The sequence below is a fragment of the Petaurus breviceps genome, unplaced genomic scaffold (assembly GCF_028583685.1).
Source record: "Petaurus breviceps papuanus isolate PSGF00001 unplaced genomic scaffold, PetGlider_PUasm1.0 174, whole genome shotgun sequence".
NCBI lineage: Eukaryota > Metazoa > Chordata > Mammalia > Diprotodontia > Petauridae > Petaurus > Petaurus breviceps.
In genome coordinates this window covers 64,806,117-64,825,355 of record NW_027185761.1, presented here as the reverse complement: position 1 = coordinate 64,825,355, position 19,239 = coordinate 64,806,117, and the positions used below count along the sequence as shown (strand labels likewise).

At 46.2% G+C, this 19,239-nt stretch overlaps 1 protein-coding gene across 2 annotated transcripts in view; it reads right to left on the bottom strand.

Moving 5' to 3' along the window:
- Positions 1 to 2,450: 2,450 nt before the first annotated feature.
- Positions 2,451 to 19,239, bottom strand: part of ARHGEF3 (Rho guanine nucleotide exchange factor 3) — a 287,829-nt gene continuing 271,040 nt past the window's right edge. For both annotated transcript variants that reach the window (XM_069084344.1, XM_069084346.1), the window contains 4 exons: positions 12,818 to 13,075; positions 8,755 to 8,925; positions 6,552 to 6,738; positions 2,451 to 4,440 (listed from right to left, as the gene is read on the bottom strand). In XM_069084344.1, the coding sequence (XP_068940445.1) occupies positions 4,103 to 4,440; positions 6,552 to 6,738; positions 8,755 to 8,925; positions 12,818 to 13,075 (954 nt within the window). In that variant the 3' untranslated portion in view covers positions 2,451 to 4,102. The remainder of the gene's footprint in view (positions 4,441 to 6,551; positions 6,739 to 8,754; positions 8,926 to 12,817; positions 13,076 to 19,239) is intronic.

The window sequence follows — 19,239 nt, the reverse complement described above, 5'->3', positions numbered from 1 at the left end:
ACTGCTTTCAATTTTTGCCAAACTGGACACTGCATTGTTGGTCTGCCCTGTGTCCGTGTTGGATGAATGAAAATGTAGGCTATTGCCACTTCAAATCCACAAGGGCTGTACTTAGTTGGAAATCTTTGAATTCTACAAAAACCATGGCTGCATCCTCTTGCAAAAGAAAAAAAAATCAGAACCTCTTTCTTAGTTGCTAAGATAGGTTCTCTGTTCTCTTTTACCTGAACAGAGGCGAACCAAATAGGAAGTGTCAAAGAAAAATTATGAGCATCATTCTATGAATTTTAGGCACAAGTCTGCCAGCAACAATCTCACTTAATTCAACATCATTTTTGGCAGACAGGGAAAGAGAGGGAGAGAAGGAGAGATATCCAAAATGGCAATCGTTCCCTCCTGCCATACATGTCTGAGGTAACATTTAGAATATTGAACAAAACCATAATCTGTTAGGAGAGTTGGGCGTTCACATATACAAAAATATTTATAGCAGGTTTTTTTTTTTTTGTGGTAGCAAAGAATTGGAAATGAAGGGGATGCCCATCGATTGTAGAATGACTGAACAAGTTGTGGCATATGAATGTAATGGAATATTATTGTGCTAGAAGAAATGATGAGCAGGCAGATTTCAGGAAAACCTGGAAAACTCACATGAACTGATGCCGAGTGAAGTGAGCAGAATCAGAACATTGTACATAGTAACAGCAACGCAAACAGCTTACAAAGCATTTCACATGTTATCTCATTTGATGCTCATAACCACACGTCAAGAAATAGGTGCTGTCCCCATTTTATGTATGAGGAAACTGAAGCAAACAAGATGTTAAGTGACTTGCCCAGGGTCACATATCTAGTGTAAGTTGATTGAGGCAAGATTTGAACTCAAGTCTTCCTGACTCCAGACCCATCACTCTGGGCAGTTGTATGATATTGACAATACTTGTGGGGGCCCCCCACCCCATGAAACGGAGCATTTAGTTGTTTTGCAAGGGATGTAAATATTACTAATAACCACTTTATACGGGAAACTTTGGATCTCTTTTTAGCTTCGTGGCCCTTCCCAGGTGACCTCTCCTCCCTCTAGGTGCTCCTTCTCAGCCAGAGGGCCAGGAGGATGGCCCCAGCACAAATCTGTCTCCGCACCCGCCCTCCCAAGGCAGGAAGGCAATCCATTCCAAATCAAAGAAAAGCAAAGACAGACCGTGTTTTTCATCAAAATGCCGTAAGCACAGGGACAACCCCATCAGAGAATTTGAAAGCAACCCTTGCTTCACTGACCATCCGTCTTCCTTAAAAGGTCAAGATCCTTGGAGGAGGGCAGCACATTTCACACAGAGGATCATGGGAATAAAATGGGAAGGGGCCTCAGAGGCCCACTAGTCCAATTCTCTTATTGTAGAGGCAGCTGGGTGGTCCCATGGAGAGAGCTTTGTTGAGCCTGGAGTCAGGAAGACCCGAGTTCTAATCCAGCTTCAGACTTCTTAGCTGGGTGATCCTGGGCAAGTCCCTTAACCACCTCCTGCAGCTACGGTAAAACAGGGTTTAGAAGAGCACCTACCTTCTGGGGCGGTTGCGAGGATTAAATGAGATGCTTGGAAGCAGCTTTGTGGATGTTGTTCAGTTGTTTTCAGTCTTGGCCAGATCTCCATGACCCCATTTGGGGTATTCTTGGCAGAGATAATAGAGTGCTTTGCCATTTCCTTTTCTTCAACTCATTTTACAGATGAAGAAACGGAGACAAACAGGGTTAAGTGACTTGCCCAGGACCACACAGCTAATGTCTGAGGCTAGATTTGAAGTCAGGGACAAGAGTCTTCCTGACTCCAGGCCTGGCACTCTATAAATGCTATTACAATCAGGAAAATGAGGCCCAGGTATGTTAAGTGATTTTCCCAAGATCACACAGGTAGTAAGCATCGGAGATGGGATTTGAACCCAAGGCTTCTGCCCCAAGAGAGTTTGTGCTTACTGCCATATCACACTTTCCTCAGATAACAGAATAATTCCTTTGACATCTTAGCGTGTATTTTGTCAAAAACTGATTTGACAAACATGTAATGATTTTAGTGGACCAAGAATTTCAGAATAAAACTTCCCAAGGATCCTTGTAAGTCACCGAATTGATCCTCACTGGGGTTATTGATATGGAATAACTTTTGAGCCCAGAGCTTTGTTTTCACCTGTGAAAGGCCCTCCCTGGTGAGGAAATTCCCTCACTCAATTCCGGGTTGATACCAGCTCCCTCTGCTCTACTCTGCTCCCCAGAGAACTGTCTGGAGTGATTTGAGACACTGAGGCCCAAGTCACAGGGCCAAGCATCCGCAGTATGACAGCTAGAATTCCAGCAGTCAAGCACAGAATCCCCTACAAGTGGCTTTCCCAACCCTGCCCCAGCCCCTCTGGTTGGTACCCTTGGAGTAAACAAGAAAACCTCATGAAAAAGCCACAAGACCATTTAATGTAATTTATTTGAAATGCTTCCAGAAAAATTTAAGGCCATTACACCAAAACAAGCCAATGACATTCTTCTTCATCGGAGCCTTCAATGCCTTTCTTTCCACGGGCCAACCTGGAGCCGCCTCTTTTCCCAACACTGGGCAGCCTCGGCCTGTGGTCTCCAAGGAGCTTTCCTTTCTTGCTCTTCAAACAGTATCTTTCCTCTTGCCTTCTCTCACGAGTGGCAGGCTGTTACTCAACACACTGACTGCTTCCCTCGAGAAACCGACCACTTTTAAATAAACTTGTGATAGAAAAAAAATCCACCTTGTTTAAAATCTATAAATACAGAAATAGGTTTTACAGGGAAAAATTGAGCACAATAGTTTGTTTCTTTTTAAAACAACAATGTACTTATACCTTGGGTTTTTTTTATATTGATTATCTGGTCACACAAATTCCTTTAATGCACATGACATATGTACAAGGTAAATTGACACGTTGTATTTGTCCCCTTTCTTTTTTGTAAACTTGTAAGACACATAAGATAAAAAAACAAACAGAAAACAACCACCCATTTTTGGCAATAACTTAGCATTATTTCTACTAGTGCTGGTGTGGGTATAGTTTTGCACAGTTCAGCCTTAATATTTACACTCTAAGGGAGAATTTCAGTGTATTTAGCATACTTACTTAAAGCTCACATCACCCCCTGCCCTGCCAATCAATGACGATTGTGATGATGACAATGGCCGAGTGTCTTTGGCCCTCCATGGGTTAGTGGGCCGTAGGTGTGAGGGACCTGATTTGAATTTGCTCTAGAATTAACTGAATCAGGATCTGGGAAACACAAAGACGATTCTGGTCACAGCACAGGGCCAGAGGCCACAACAGAGCGAGCCCTGAGGCAGAGATGAAGGATGGGGGAAGGGTGGTTTCCCAGATGGAAAATTAATTCATGATTTCAATTCCAACATTCCCAACTCAAACCCTAAAGGTCGAGGAAGAGTAATTCGCTTCCCAAGCCTTCCTTCCCTGTCTTGTACTTGTAAACAGAGCCATCACCACCATCCTGATGGGTTTTTTTCTTTTTAAATCAGCTTTTCATTCCCATGTCTTGGTGTGTCCATCCCAAGGACAAGGCCTACTCGATGCTCACTACATTCACTTATTGGAAAATTCATTGCTCGGGATTCCCAGTGACAAGGTCTGGTCATTTCTATGGCCAAGACCCTGGTATTGACCTGAGGTTAATCCAAGTCATTGACTCTTCCTGGTCCTGACTTTGTCAGATTTTATCATGACCTTCCACAAGGGGACTATCTGAGACACCTGGGAAGCCCTTTGCCTCCCTTCCCCCTTCTGCATCAGGCATCTAGAAGAGCTCTCAAGAAACATCAGGAGTTCTGACATTCCTTCTGTCCCAGTAGGACAAATGAAAGTAACTCTTTGCTGCAGATACCCCTGGAAAATGAGTGGGAATGATGTCACACCGCCGGGGTCCAGCCTGCAGGCTGGCAGCTACAGCCAGCCTGGCAAAAGGACAAAGACGGGGGCCTTGGACACTCTCAGGAAGGCCTTCCAAAGTGCTTCTCCAAAACCCATCCATCTGTGGAATGCAAATACTGTACAGGTAAGCAGAGCCGGGAAGGACGAGAGGCTCCTGTCAAACGCTGCTCTCTATCCGTTTGCTGTTGCCACCACAAGAGTCTGTCTGTTCCATGCGCTCGCAGTCCGGGCCGGCCTCGCTCGTGTCCATGCTGCAGTCTGACTCGCTGCCCGACTGCTCCATTTGCTCCAGCCTGGTCTCTCCGCTGAGGGAGGTGGGCAGCGCAGAGGGCTGCCGGGGGCCCGGTGTCCCAGGTTGGCCCTCGGCACACACACTCTCTTTGGCTTGGCGGATGCAGTTGAGCCACTGCTGCTTGTTGAAGGAGTCGCTGGCCTGCAGGGAGTGAGACTGGCTTTGGGAGCCGCTCCTGAAGCTCACTCGGAAGAAGTTTTTAACTGAAAGGGAAACACAAGACGTGTCAGCATCCAGATGCTTCTGCGGTCAGGGGCAAAAAAAGCAAATCCCCGTTTCTAAGGTCAAACACTAGCTCAGAGGCAGAAGGAAGGGGAAAAGTAAAGCTTGGGTTTTTCTCTATTAACCTCAGCAAGTCCTATGACTTCACCCATCTGCAAAATGGAGCCACGTCAGATTTTCATTTTGACCTTGAACCACGGAATGAGGGAGCTAGAAGGCCCTGTCAGCTGGTCGGCCCCTCTCACTTTGCAGGGGAAGTGGGGTGATTTGCCAAAGCTCATGGACAGTGAAAGGCCTGGGACTAGAACTCAGGACTCCAATGGTCCTCCACACTACCCCATGCTGCCATGATGCCTCTCTCTCTCTCTCACAAGGTAACGAAGAAGAAACACCAATGGCTGAACCCTTGAAGGAAAAGGATACTTCTAATGAACAATACTTCCTACGGATTGAAATTGGGGTGGGAAATGCAAACTGTCATCCATGAACACTTCCTTTAATTCCTGATCTCGTCTCACATGCAGATGTCGATCTGCTCTATACGAGCATGCCATAGCGGGAGCTCAAAGTGGTCTCATTAACACGCTTTGTGGACCTTTTGTTGGCACTGGGAGCTCCTGGTGAGGAAAGTCCCTCCATCAATGTTAACTTCACAAGGACTGTCCACCTATCATCTCCTACCCTTGCTACCTGATAAGTCCATGTTCTTTCTTAGTCTTTTACTCCTGGGATTCTCTAGAATTCCTCCGTGATTATATGCTGGAGTCTGCTCACACCCTCCATGTGCCTCTTCCGTCTGATTAATGACTATTGTTGAGAGCAAGGTCTTCATACAAAGTGGCAGGGAGAAACAGAGTCACCTAGCACAGGGGTGGTGAGGGCTCATCAGATCTGCAGGAAGAACTAAGTTGGGAGGAATAGGGAACAAACACCCTGGATAGAAGAATCGGGATCCCAAAAGATCTTGACGGACTAAGGCATTGGACTGAATCGAAGAAGAGGAAATTCAGTATGGATAAAGTGTTCCCTTTGGGCTCAAAAAATCAATTTCACAAATACAGACTAAAAGGAGGTATGGTTAAACAACAATCTTTCTGAAAATTAGCTGGGGCTTGCTAGGGATGCAAGCTCAGGATATGTCCACAGGGTGAGGAGATAGTCAATAAAAGCCAAGACTGTCTTGGGCTATGTTAAGAGAGGGACAACTCTTGGGAATAAGGAGTTGAGAGTCCCTCTGTATTCTGCCCTAGCCAGACCACAGCTAGAATGCTGGGCTCCATTCTGGGTGCCACAGTTTAAGGAGGGCACTGATAAACTGGACAGTGTTCGGAAAACTAAGATGGTGAATGGAGGGCCTGGAGTGTTTGAGGCACCTGGGAATGTCTAACATGGAGGGGAGTCACCATAGCTGCCTTTCAAGTATCTGAAGACCAATCCAATGGAAGAAGGGTTGGACTTATTCTGCTAAGCCCCAGGGGAGCCAGAGGCAAAAACTGTAAAGTGAATTTAGACTTAATGTCAGAAAAACTTCCTAAAGATGAGAGCTGTCCCTAAGTAAAGTGAGTGACCTCAAGAAGCGGTGGGTCTCCTCATCCTTGGGGGTCTTCACAGAGAGCTGGATAATAATCTGTCAGGGGAGCATGTTACACAGGGGATTTCTTTTAGGAGGGATTGGATTAATCCACCAATAAACATTTATTAAGTACCTAAATTACAAAGCAAAGCCAAAAAACCAGGCCCTGCCCTCAAGGAGAGCAGAGTCTAACTGGGAGTCTAAAGGTCTCAAATTCTATGATTTTGAGGGGATTTGAAAGGAAGTTGTGGGAAATGATCTATTTCTGTGTCATTAATACAGTCAATGACAGGAAATGGTCGGTCACACCTCTTCCTAAAGCAAGCCAGAATTAATGTGACAGAATCTAGGGGCTGGGAGCAGCTCAGTTCATAGAACGCTGGACCTGGAGTCAGGAACAGCTGAGTTCAATGCCTTCTCTACACACTTTACTGCCTGAACCATAAAACACTGCAGCAATGCTGGTTACTATTAGGGCCATCACAAAGGATCCCCAACCCCCAGCTCAGGTCTCCGTACTTCTCTCGTTGTTGGTGAAGGCGCCCCGGATGGAGCCACCCAGCCGCACCTCTCCGTCCTGGAGGTCATCCAGCAGAAGGTCCTTCACCGGGATTGGCTGTCGGTACAGTTGGTAACACAGCTGTTCATTGTGGGTAACAGGCCGAGTGATGACAAGCACTTCTTGAAACAGGAAGACGTGTAGCTTCTGAAGAGCAGAAACAGAACAGAAACTCTCACTCACCCCATGAATTAAAATAAAAAAGAGTCAAACATTCTCTCAGAAGGAACAATGCTCCCTCTAAGCTTGGCAGCCACTGATGCTTTCATTTCAGCATCTACACTAGGTAACGCCATCTCAGGCCCTCCTTCTAAACTAGAGACCCTCTCTGGCAGTGTGGGGAAGTCTGTGGATCCTTTCTCAGGGTACTGATTTTAGGTTAACATGACATCTCAATTATTATCCTTAGTCTAGCTTTTATTTTTTTTTGGAGGGCAGTTGGGGTTAAGTGACTTGCCCAAGGTCACATGGCTAGTTTGTGTGTGTGTGTGTGTGTGTGTGTGTGTGTGTGTGTGTGTGTGTGTGTGTTTTAAGTGTCTGAGGCCGGATTGGAACTCAGGTCCTCCTGACTCCAGGGCCAGTGCTCTATTCACTGTGCCACCTAGTTGCCCCAGGTCATTATTTTTAAGTTGACAAAAAAACAAAACAAAAACCAAAAAACAACTTTTCCCTGAGACTCCACTCAAATCCGCCTGTGTACTCTTTCATTATCTTATAAAACATTAATGGAACACACAGTAGGACCAATGACTGAAAACGACCCTCGCCTCTGTGCTGTATCCTTCAATCAGGATTTGGTGGGGGCTTGGAGAGATGGGCTGAACTCAGAAGGTCCCCTCCTGGGGCAGCCTCCAAGGCCCTAAGGAATGACCCATGTTAGGAGTCAGCCTGCTTGGGCCTGAGGTACAATCCCACTTCACTCTTCTCCCCCCTTTGTTGACAGGGATGGCTGGGGGGATATGAAAAACAAACCAACCAGCCAGCTCCCTCGCCCCCAACCCCTTTGTTCTCAGAAATCTATTTCCTTGCAGTGTAAAATGATTTTTAATCATCTTGCTTTTTAATAAAAACAGCATTAAGTAAAATGCTAGGCTCTTTAATTCCTTAGGGGCCTCCAACATTTAACCTCATTTCTTCTTCCACAGAGCAGACAAGGGCAAGCAAACAGTTAGTCCTGGGGCTGGTCAGACCTGTTCCAGGAGCAGCCACGAGGGCCACCCGCCTGTAAGGACTGGCTCAGTGCCATATCTATAGCCAAAAGCTTCCTCTGTGAGCAGCTGAGAGCTGTCCTGGGAGCCTGGAGGCCCGGGCCTGAATTCTGGATACGGCTTCAGACACTGACCCCCTCGGTGACCATGGCCAAGTCACTCAAAATCTGCCAGAGCCACAGTTATCTCCTCCAAAAGATGGGGCAAGACGAGACGACCATTCCTGACCGACCTGTCAGGGTGGTCCTGAGACAGGTGCTCTGCAACCTGGAAACACTGTTATCGATGCAGAAAATGCCAGACAGATAAGATCATGGGCCGCAGGGGCCTGGAAGGGCCGGTTCATCTGCTCCGGCAGGACTTCAGGGCCCTCTCTGTAACTTCCAGGCCCCAAGCACCGCTCCCTGGCCACCACCATCTTCCCAAGGAGAGATAAGGGCTCAGGGAACAGTCAGCATTGATATGGCGAAGTCTGCTTTGCAAATAGATGATCTCTTTGGATTCTCACAATGGCCTGAGGCCATTAATATCCCCATTTTACCGATCAGGAAACTGAGGGCTCACCCAGGGTCACACGGCAGGCACAGGGAGCATCTTTGCTTTTGTGGTTGTATCCCCAGTGGTCTGGCACACAGTAAGTATTTAATAAATGCTCACTGAATGGCTAATATGGAAACATGCTTTGCATGACTTCACACATATAATCAACAACTTTTTCCTCGCCTTCTCAAAGGTGAGGGGAGGGGCAGGAGGGAGAGAATTTGGAACTTGAAATTTAAAAAAATGAATGTTAAAGTTTCTGACATGCAACTGGGAAATGTGCACTAAAATCAGTTTTTAGAAAATGCTTGTTGACTGAGGTGGGGGAAAAAGGAAGGGAGCATTGTGGGTCCAGGGACCAAAGAGCACACAGGGGATGGGAAGGTGGGAACCAGCAGAGGGTTCAGCTACTCACCACACCCCGGTTGTTCTTCAGGTCGCCATGGCAACACAGCGCCCTGGAGCTGTCGATCAGGGAGTCCTTCTGGCCCTCCTCCAGATAGATGAGCCGCTCCTTATAATAGCGACATTCCGACTCTCCAGTCTTGGTGTTGATCTCGGCAACGATGCCCTGAATGATGTTTATCTGGGGGGAAATGATGAAACACTGTAAATGTCAGCGACTGGATTTCTTCTGTGACCTTGGACAAGGCACTGAACCTGTCTGCCTCAGTTTCCTCTTTGGTAAAATGGGAATCACAACAGCTTCTACCTAGCATCAGGTGAGATAACCTATGTGCTGTTTTGAAAACCTTACAGGCTATATAAATGCTAGCTGTTATGATTAATATTCGTAGGATTGGGCTCACAAGTGTGAGCTCTACCTGGTAATAAAAGTGAGTTTACAATTTGCAGTTTTAAGAGTTGCAGCATGAAGCCCCTAGAATGGGGCACCAGCCTGCCCTTCCATGTAGACTCAAAGTTAAGGATGCTTAAGCGTTCTGTGTCTGCCAGAATCCCTGAATCCCCATGGAAGAGGGGACCTCAGTGGCCACCTGGGCCAATCAGGGCCTTCACATGAATCTACATACCACCCTCATACCCTGGTCACCATGGTCTCCGAGTGAGAGGAAGCTTCCACACCTCCTAGGCCAGACCCCTTCACTTTCTGACCAGCTCTATTTATTAGGAGGGTGTTTTCCCTCCTATCAAGCCTAAAGGCATCTCTTGACAGATTCCACCTATCACTTTGGGCTAGAGGAACAAGTTAATCCCTCTTTAGTAAGACAGCTCTCAGGCCCTGCTGGCCTCGCCCAAACCTCAAACTTTCTCCAGGTTAAGTACGCCTAATTCCTTCAAGGAATGCTTAATTTATATGAGAAAAGTTGAAGTGGCTTTGCAGGGAAACCTTTTAGTGACAATACCCGCCTATTCACAACCTGTAAAGGCCCCTGGACCTTGCCTCAGAGCCCTCTGGATGCTGGGCCTACCTGTCCACATCCACACCTCTTACATACGCAGTGTTTCCCTCAATTAGAGCACGAGCTCCTGGAGAAAAAGGACTGACTAGGTTTTTGCACTTGTACTGCTAGTCACTGATTAGCACATGCTAAGTGCTTTTTCATTCATTCATATTTTAATACTGAATACATCAGAATGAGGCAAAGCCTAAGTTAGAAATGCAAAGGCCTCAAAGCTGGTGATGGAAATAATTATGTATATGTGCCCCCCCCCCCCCCAACACACACACAGAGCACACACCCATGGACATCCCTGAGACCAGCAAAGCTCTGGGGAAAGAGCAAAGCTCGACCAGGGGACCCAGCCCCTTACCCAGGCCCTGCTGGTGTGTGTACAGCAAAAACGAAGTTGAGACACGTTCTTATGAAGCATGAATGTGGTCGGGACCTCTCTCTGGGGGAATGTCTGAGTGGCTGTTTTCAGGGGCAAGCAAAACCCTATCTTTGTGACCACATAAAAGAAGTCTGGGGAGAATCTTAGCCAGGCCCAGCTTCTGCACTCCCATCAAAGGCAGATAAAGGGAGGTTCTGTGGAAAGCTGAGGTCCGACCCCTGTCCCATGACCGAAAACACCTGTGAGGGCTCCTGAAGGTTGTGGAGGCTTTGGCATGAGCCCAAACACAAATGAAAATCTTGCAATGAACCGGTCTTGTCCTACACCCATGAGACAATGGCATTTAGTGTTTGGATTTCCTGGCACTACTTTAAGGCCTGGCTCACGCCGTCTCAAACTTCCCTCATTTCTTGTGTCAGATTAATTTCAATGCCCTCATTCATTATATTAAAGTGGAAACCTGGGCATGACACAAGTTAAGAAGCTAGCCTTCCTTCTGAAACAGTTCACAGACTAAGAAAAAAAAGTTTACTAACCATTGCTATAATGATGATAATCTTATTAAAAATACAGCATTTTGATGTTTATAAAGTCCTTTACATGCTGAATAATTTGATCCTGACAATCACTCTTGGAGGCATCATCATCCTTACTTTACAACTGAAGAAACTGAGGTTAAGTGACTTACTCCGGGTCCTACAGCTAGTGGGTGTCTGAGGCGAGATCTGATGCACTGGTCCACCTAGCCAGCCACACACAATGGGGAACCCAAGGGAGATGTCCCCTCTAAAACACTGCAGGAAAAGAATTCCCAGCCCCAAATCATGTCTCTTCAACCGCTCTTGCACGGTGGCCATTCCCATTGCATGTCATTGAGATTATGGGGGACATGCCCAAGCAGAAGTAGGTCATGAAGCATGGTGGACAAGCCTGGCAGCCCTTAGGGACTAGGAGGAATGATGTTGGCATGAAAGACGAGGGACAACATGGGTGAGTCCATGAAGGAGAAGATGAGAAGATGAAAAGACATCTCAAATAACCCAAGTGATTACCAGCCACCAGGATACAGCTAAATGCTACCAAGATGAGCACCTAGGCTGTCCAGGATGGCATTAAGGGGCAAAATGGTAGGTGGCACAGTGAGTAGGGCACCGGTCCTGGAGTCAGGAGGACCCGAGTTCAAATCCAGCCTCAGACACTTAATACTTACTATCCACGTGATCTTGGGCAAGTCACTTAACCCCAATTGCCCTGCCTTCTCCCCTCCAAAAAAAGCAAAAAAAAAAAAAAAAGGGAAGATGGTGCCTTGGCATTCCCATCACTACATGCTGGACACATGGAGATTCAGAGCTGACTTTTATCTATAGAAAGGGGCTCAACAGAAAAGGGTTTGGGCCTTGGTGTCAGAGCAGATGGGTTTGAAACCTGGTTCTGCCTGTGTATACGACTTTGGGCAAATTATTTCTCCTGCTTGGATCTCCGTTTTCTCATCTATAAAATGGGAAGGCTGAGCTAGATGAAAGGAAATGTGAATTCCTTTCTAGAAATCTCAGGTCCTAGGACCTCTCTGCGCCTTGGTTTCCTTATATATAAAGTGAGGGGGCTGGGGCGAATGGAGCTGAAGATGCTTCTGCTCTCAGACCTCTGATCCCACAATACAATGCTGACCTTTCTGGGGACGCCGCTAAAATAGCCAGAGTCAGTTTTCTCCCTCATTGATTCTCGTAATAAAAATAGGCCTGACTGATAAGCAGACGCTTCCCCGACTCACGCCTCCTTCCCCTTTATCCTTTCTGACCGGGCAATGCCCTGTACCGATATCCACTGGCTGAATATCTGGGGCTGTTCTTGGAGTTTTTGGAGGATTTTGAAAGAGGTTCTTTTTAAAAATCATGATCTTCTACGTAAACATTTCACCACACAAAGAAGAAAAGAAGCAAGGATTGTACAGGAAGCCAGGACCTTTGGTGACCCGTTTTTGTTTCTTCCAAAGTGTATCCTGAATTGTTTGTGGTAGTATTAAAATCACCTCAATGCTGGTAGCTTTCCCCTTCTGGACTTCCTTTCCTGTTTCCATGTGGCTCTTTTCTTCATTTTCTTCTTTTTTTTTTTGCATCACCATTACAATCCACCCACTCCCGAGGTCTTTTTTCCATCAGCCTGAGTCTGACATTCTCACCTGGCCAGCCAACTGCTCTAGGGCAAGGCCTGGGCCTTGTCTTTTTTCCCCTCCCAACAGGCATGCACCCCTCTAACAGCATCTGTGCAGAGGCCTCTGAGAAATGTCTTTGACCCACTCCTCTTCAAAGAAAAAGCATCCATTTAAAGCTGGGTCCTGCGGGGAGAGCGTCAAGGCCCTAAGCTGAGCTCCTCGATCAGACCAAGACCTGGGCTAACAGCGACAGCAGAGATCCCAACAGCTAACGATTCTGGGGAGTTTCAGTTTTATGAAATGCTTTACATCTCTTTTCTCATTTGATTTGGATTCTCACAACAACCCTAGAAGATGCTATTCTTCCTATTTTACAGAGGAGGAAACTGAGGCTCACCGGGGGTTATGGTCATAGCTCAAAATAGCACCAAGGCCTCCTTCCTGCTAGACCAGTACTACTGTCACGACCCCGTTCTGCCCACTGAGAAACGATCACGGTGCCTCCCTTCTGCCCCAGCCCAGCCGCACTTACAGCCTCCTCTAGGTGCTGCTGGTCTGGGTTATCGTTTGGAGTGTGCCTCAGTATTTCCCGGAGAAGCAGCGGGTACTTCACCAGCCGACTTCGGGGGATATCGAGGAAATTCCAGAGGTCCAGCTTCCGACTGAAGGGCGACTCCAAGCAGCGCTGAAGGAAGTCCTGTACCCGGTGGTCCTGCTTCTTGTGGTCCAGCAGCGCTTTGGCGGCAACCTGGTTACTGCAGTAGCTGTCGTAGGAGCTGAGACACGGCAGCTAAGGAGGAGAAGGAGAAGCAGGGTTGGAGAAGGAGGAAGACAGCATCTGATGCCAGACAAGAGAGGCTGCCCGCCTGCACCAGGAGAGCATGCCCCCGGCCAAGCTGACTCACAGCAATGCCCGACACCTGCAGAGGCAGCAAACTACTCTTCATTATCTCACTGGAGAGGCACTACCCATTTTAAAGATGGGGAAACTGAGGTGCAATTAGATTACAGAGCTCCAAAGATCAAAGGTGGGTTTCTTGACTCCCAGGTTCAATGTCCTCACACTGCTTCTCCAGCAATGGAAAGGGGTGCTTGAGGAGTTCACCCTTTGTTGGGGTGTGAGATTCTTGGTCAGCACTGGACAAGTGTCCTTTAACTAAACCAGTCTGGGATTCTTTGATTATACCCCATTTATTTATGATATACACTAGGCGCTTATAAATGCTAGCTGTTTAATGATAGCAATTTTAGTTTGCTAATTATGTTGTGTTGTATGCAATATTCAGCAATCATTTATTAAGCACCTATCAGGATAAGAGAGCCCTATGCTAAGCACTATGGGAGATTAAAAAACTAAGCTAACACCAGCCAGTTCCTGGCTCCCATGGTTTGTATTATCTGAATACAGGCCAAAAGGATGTTCTAGAAAAAATGTCAATTTTTCATTGTACATTCATTTTAAGACTTTAAGATATCAAAAGTGTATCTGGTTGGTTTGGGTCCTCTATTTTAACAAACTTTTTTTTTCCTAAAATTATTTTCAACATTCTATTTAAAAAAAATTTGGAGTTCTAAACTCTCTGCCTCTCTTTTGCCCCTCCCCGACTCATTGAGAAGACAAGAAACAGGATATCAATTCTACATGTAAAGTTATAGCAAACCTTTTTTTAAGGCACCCAGAAAGCAGCCCACACCCACAAAGATCTGAGTTATAATTTTGCTTCCAAAGGAGACTGCTACCTAACAGACTTACAGGATTGATCCCAGAGTCCTGAGGGACTGAAGATCTCCGGCCTTTCCATCTGCCCTGCAGCTGTGCCCTCCTGCACTCATTTTGTTAAACACAGTAGGTGTGCCTAGAGAGCAGGGATGGCCTTCTTTTCTCTATTTTTATCTTCAATGCTTAGTATAGTGTTTGGCACTTAGTAAATAAATACTGTAATTAAAATTTAAAAATGCATAAATGCTTTTTCATTCATGCATGGCATAGAAAATGCTATCTCATTATTTATCTATAACATACAGGGGTGGGGGTTCAATGAGATGACTGACGTCCAAGGATTCTTCCAGATCTAATACTCTATGAATAATTCCCTTTCCCCTATTAGTTATATATCGTGTTTTCTCAACACATACTTGAACAAGTAATTTCTTGAATCCACATATATAGCTCTGTAGCTATCCTTCTTGCAAACCACTGAATAGACTTGCCTCTTAAAAGGTATTGATCTCTTGGCTTCTGATCATGCTTTTTGATGAGTTAGCCAACTTTCCCAGTATTCTGTCATCTACAAACTTAGTTAAGCAATGGGTGCTACCAATAACCTTCCCCTAAGTCACTGAGGACGATGTGGAACAGAAAAGGCCAAAGGAGACAGCCCTGGGATCCTCTAGTGGGAGCCTAGAAGTCACTGGGCATCAGTGGGGTGATGAAGTACACGAAATTTAGGGCAGAGCTGTCACCAGGGAAAATCCAGATTCAGGAACTACCTGGAAATGCTATTAGTATGAAGGTCTGTGACTTATCAATGGTCTCTGGGCATGTGAATCTCCCAGCCTCCCTATAAAATGCTAACTTCCCCCACACATCCCAAGCAGCCATTCTCTAAGTACGAGCCCTTCCCCTGAACAACCATAGCTGGAGGCATCTTTGCGGAATTTACGTATTCTATCACAGGGCTGCAGGATTCTGGAACTGGGAGGGGCCTTTGCAGGGAGATAGTCAAACCCATCTTTGAAAAAGTATGTCTGCTACAACAGGCTCCCCCTCCTCGGAAGACTCGAGTGAGGGAGAACTCACTCCCTTTCTCCTGGGCTGCCCATTCAACGCTATCAGTCTGGGCAGCTCCAGTTGGGAGAAGACTTTTTTCTTATATCAGGCCTAAATGGCCTCTGCTATTCCCACCTACTACACTTAGTCTGAACCCTCTGGGGTCAAAGAGAGCTCCCTCAGTCCTTCTCCCAGGTGAAAACCTGTCAAATACCTGGGGAGGGGTCTTCTTCTGGCTCAGCGTCCCCAAGGTCTCATGCTCATGGACTCAAATTCTGACACTATCCTGGATGCTCCCCCCCATTCCTGCCACATTTCCTCATCATTCTTTGAACAGCACACTAGCCATCATAACTGGTCTTTGAAGTGTCTGCCCTGACAGTCAGGATTTATAAACCTATTCAAAGATATTTCACATTCTGAGAGTACTTTCTTAAGACGAAGTTATAAGCTACAGGAGCATACGTGACTTCTTCAAAAAAATTCTATCTAAAATAAATAGATAAATTCCAGCTGTTGTGAAAACAATTAATTAATCAACAATTATTTGAATGCCTACTGTTTGCCCAAGGGCACACAACAATCTGAACAAATGATCACATTTTCTGCAAGTAAAAACGTAGAAAATATTCAGTATGGCCACTGTTTAAATGCTTAACCTAGCGTCTTACTTCCAGAATTTTGTTTTTGTCCTCACATCCCCAGCCCTCGAGCACAGAGCCTGGTAAACAGTGGGTGATTAATAAATGTTTGATCCATGAATAAATACATCCATGTAAAGAGACCGCCACTCAAATGAAAACCCACTCAACTCAGGTTTAAACATGTATTTGTTGAGGAAACAGGGGAAACTCTGGACATTTTGGGATGAGGAGCCCATATGAAGAGGGCCCACCCAGCACTACCAAGGAGGCTGAAGCTTTCTCAGGCACTGCTTCTCCAAAAGAGGGGGGAAAACTGGTGCTCAGTTAAAAAGAAAGAAAGAAAGTCACCCAACTGTTGTTTGCTTACTTATAGTTTAGATCAAGGTTAATTAAAATGGGCCTCAGGCCCTGTTCATTTAGCTCCCACTTCCTCTTTTATCAAAGACCTGGAAATGCCCAGTGTTTTCATTCCACAGAAACCAATCAGCAGAAAGTGGAGGATGTAAACTAACCAGGGACCCCCTTCCCCATCACTGCTGACTGCCCAGTTGTACCGTTAATCTCCATTATCCCTGCCAGGCTGCCATGGCAACCAAGTCTGCCTCTAATCCTGTTTTCACACTTGGCAGGTTTACTTGTTTCCTGGGCCCTGGAACCTGAGAGACTGAGCTGACTTCACCCTTTTGTGGGCCCCACTGCAATCTGTACATCAGGGGCGTTTTCTAGGCCTCGGGAAGCTGCCCCCTCTTAGTTTAAGGCCAGCACAGGGTCAAGACTCACCAGGAATACACAAGGTGCCCCATTCAGGTTTAGGGGAATGAATCAAAGGGAGGAAAACACATGTGTGTGTGTGTGTGTGTGTGTGTGTGTGTGTGTGTGTGTGCATGTACGCTCACATATACTTATTACTGGCCAGAAATCCTGAGGGATTTTTCACACTAGATCTACTCAGCCTTGGTCTTAGGGAGGGAGACTGTTCTTACAGGGCCTTCCCTTCCCCACTAGATCAAGGATTCTTTCTTTTTTTTTTTTTTTTTAAGCAATTGGGGTTAAGTAACTTGCTCAAGGTTACACAGCCAGTTATTTTTTGTGTGGGTGCTAAATATCTGAGGCCGGAACTGATCCCGGGTCCCCCGACTCCAGGGCCAGTGCTCTTACTCCCTGTGCCACCTGGCCGCCCCTAGATCAAGGATTCTTACCCTTTTTTTGTGTCCTGGGTGACACATGAATGTTTTTAAATGCAAGATAGAAAATATATAGAATTAACAAAGGAAGTCAATTACAGTGATCTATGGCAATCCAATATTAGCAAAGTAAGCTCGAGGACCCAGGCTGACGTCCTGTTTGTCCCAGGGCTTTAACACAGAGGATGCAGTGCATTACCATGTCAAGACCTGGGCTCCTATCCCCTACTGTTGACACTTACTGTCATGTGTGGGCTTGGGCCTGAGTTATCTAACCTCCTAGGGCCTCAGTTTACTCATCTGTAAAATAACCTAATTGGACTAAACAGTTTCTGATGTAGCTCTCAATGCAGGATCTTTCTAACAGATTGGGGATGGGCTAACATCCATTTTCTTGGATGTGGCCCAGAATTAGTTTTCTTAACCCTGCACATCTGTTAGGAGGGTTTTTGCTTTTGTTTTTCTGAGGGGGAGTGGGCAGGGAGAGGAGACAGGAGAGAGAAAATAGTCATCTGTTAAGGTGAAATATGAACATCGTGTAAATAAAAAGAAATCACAGCCTGGAGAGAGAAGAGATGAGGCGACAGATCTGGGAAATGGAAGCTGCCTTGGCTTTAGACAGCCAGTACCTTATCCCACCAACCTTGTGCAGAGAGACAGGACAGTCCTATTCTGTGCGTCCATGTTTCCTGTCTCTCCTCCAGGTATTAAAATTTCATTAGAAACCAAATTACCCAAGAACTTGTCCTAGAGAACGAATAAATTATTTTGGAGCTTTTCAAAGAGCAGGGGCAGACTCAGATTACTTGGAAAGTTGCTTCTTTAGGACACTATTAACCTCAGTGACACGCTCTCCATCACAGAGTACTGACTTTGAAGCTTCTAGATGAAGGGCCTGCAGGAACTCCCATGTCCTGTCCTCAACATCTTCAAAGTTAAGTAACTGAGCTACTGGAGGTCAAAAAGCCTGCACTGGCCACCGCAGAGAGTCACTTGTTTGAGGGGAAAAGAAAATCACTTTTTCTTTCTTTTAGGGGGGTGGAAGAGGGGCAGGAAAGAAATCCATCTTTCCTGAGTTGAATGGGCTTTGAGAAGGGTCCTCATTCAGTGTCTCCTGAGCTGTTGAGAAGCCCAGGCCTCACACAGATGTGCCCCCATGTTTACACTTCTCACCCACGTGAACACATCAGCACAACTTGGCAGCCAGGATGGATAAGGACGGTTCTCCTGAGGGTCTGCTAACAGGCTTCTCCCAATGGGGAAAGTTCCTGTGTGATGTCTAGATGGGCCAGATAGCAGCCAAGGGGCACTTTCTAGAGGGAGCCTCTTCCTTCACTGTGTCTGCAGTGAAAGTGCTGGGATTCAACATACCAAGCCCGCCCACCCCCCAACCTGTCACTTGCTTTATATATGGGAAAGGGACTGGGCTTGGAATTTTATTGCTTTAGGGAACTCCAGGTGAGAAACTCTCATCACCAATGCAGATTATTGGTCCCTTATGAAGAAGTGGCCCAGATCACTGAGAGGTCAAGCAACTTCTTACTTGCCTGAGGTCACAAAGCCAGTATGTGTCAAGGCTAGGACTCAAACCCAGGCCTTGCTGGGTTCCAAGTCAGGTCTTCATCTATGCTACCAGACTGCTTCTCATTCATTTTACATCTATTTTGTATTAATTATTCAGATATACGTTGGTTCTTCTCAATGAGAATAAGTTCCCTGAGGGCAAGGACAAAATCAGTTTTGTCTCTGCATCTCCTATGCCAAGGATGGTCTCATAAAACAATCAACTGATGCATCTACAAGCATGCATTAAGTCTTTATTATGTGTCAAGTCCTGGCGATTCAAAGACAAAAAAAAAGGAACAGCCCCTGTCCTCAAGAAACTTACATTTAATGGGGTTAACAAGTGAAACTCAGACAGGGTATCCCCAAAGTGTGATTGCTGCAGTAAGCTTATACACCTTCTATAAGCAGAGGCAAAATGTGTGCAAGAGAGATGCCAGGTCACTTGGGGATGAGGCATGAGCTTGAGTGGACCAAGGAAGGCCTTATGGAAGAGGTGGTAAGTCCTGAAGGGAATCAAGGATTCCTAGAGGTGCATGGAGGAGGTGGGTTCCTGGCCTGGGGGGCGGGGACAAAGGCAGGGAGATGGCAGAAGAAGGAACAAGACAGACAGTTAACAGGTGCTTCATATTTTGAATAGACCTGAATTGCTGTAAAAAACAGAGCCACTGGGCCCTCAGAACCCAAGGTGACATCTGATTCCATTCAATGAGTGTCAATGAAAGGGAAGATTGGCCGTGGGGCACAAGAGAGGCAGTCACTTGGAAGAGGGATTGGTCTGGTGTATTATCAG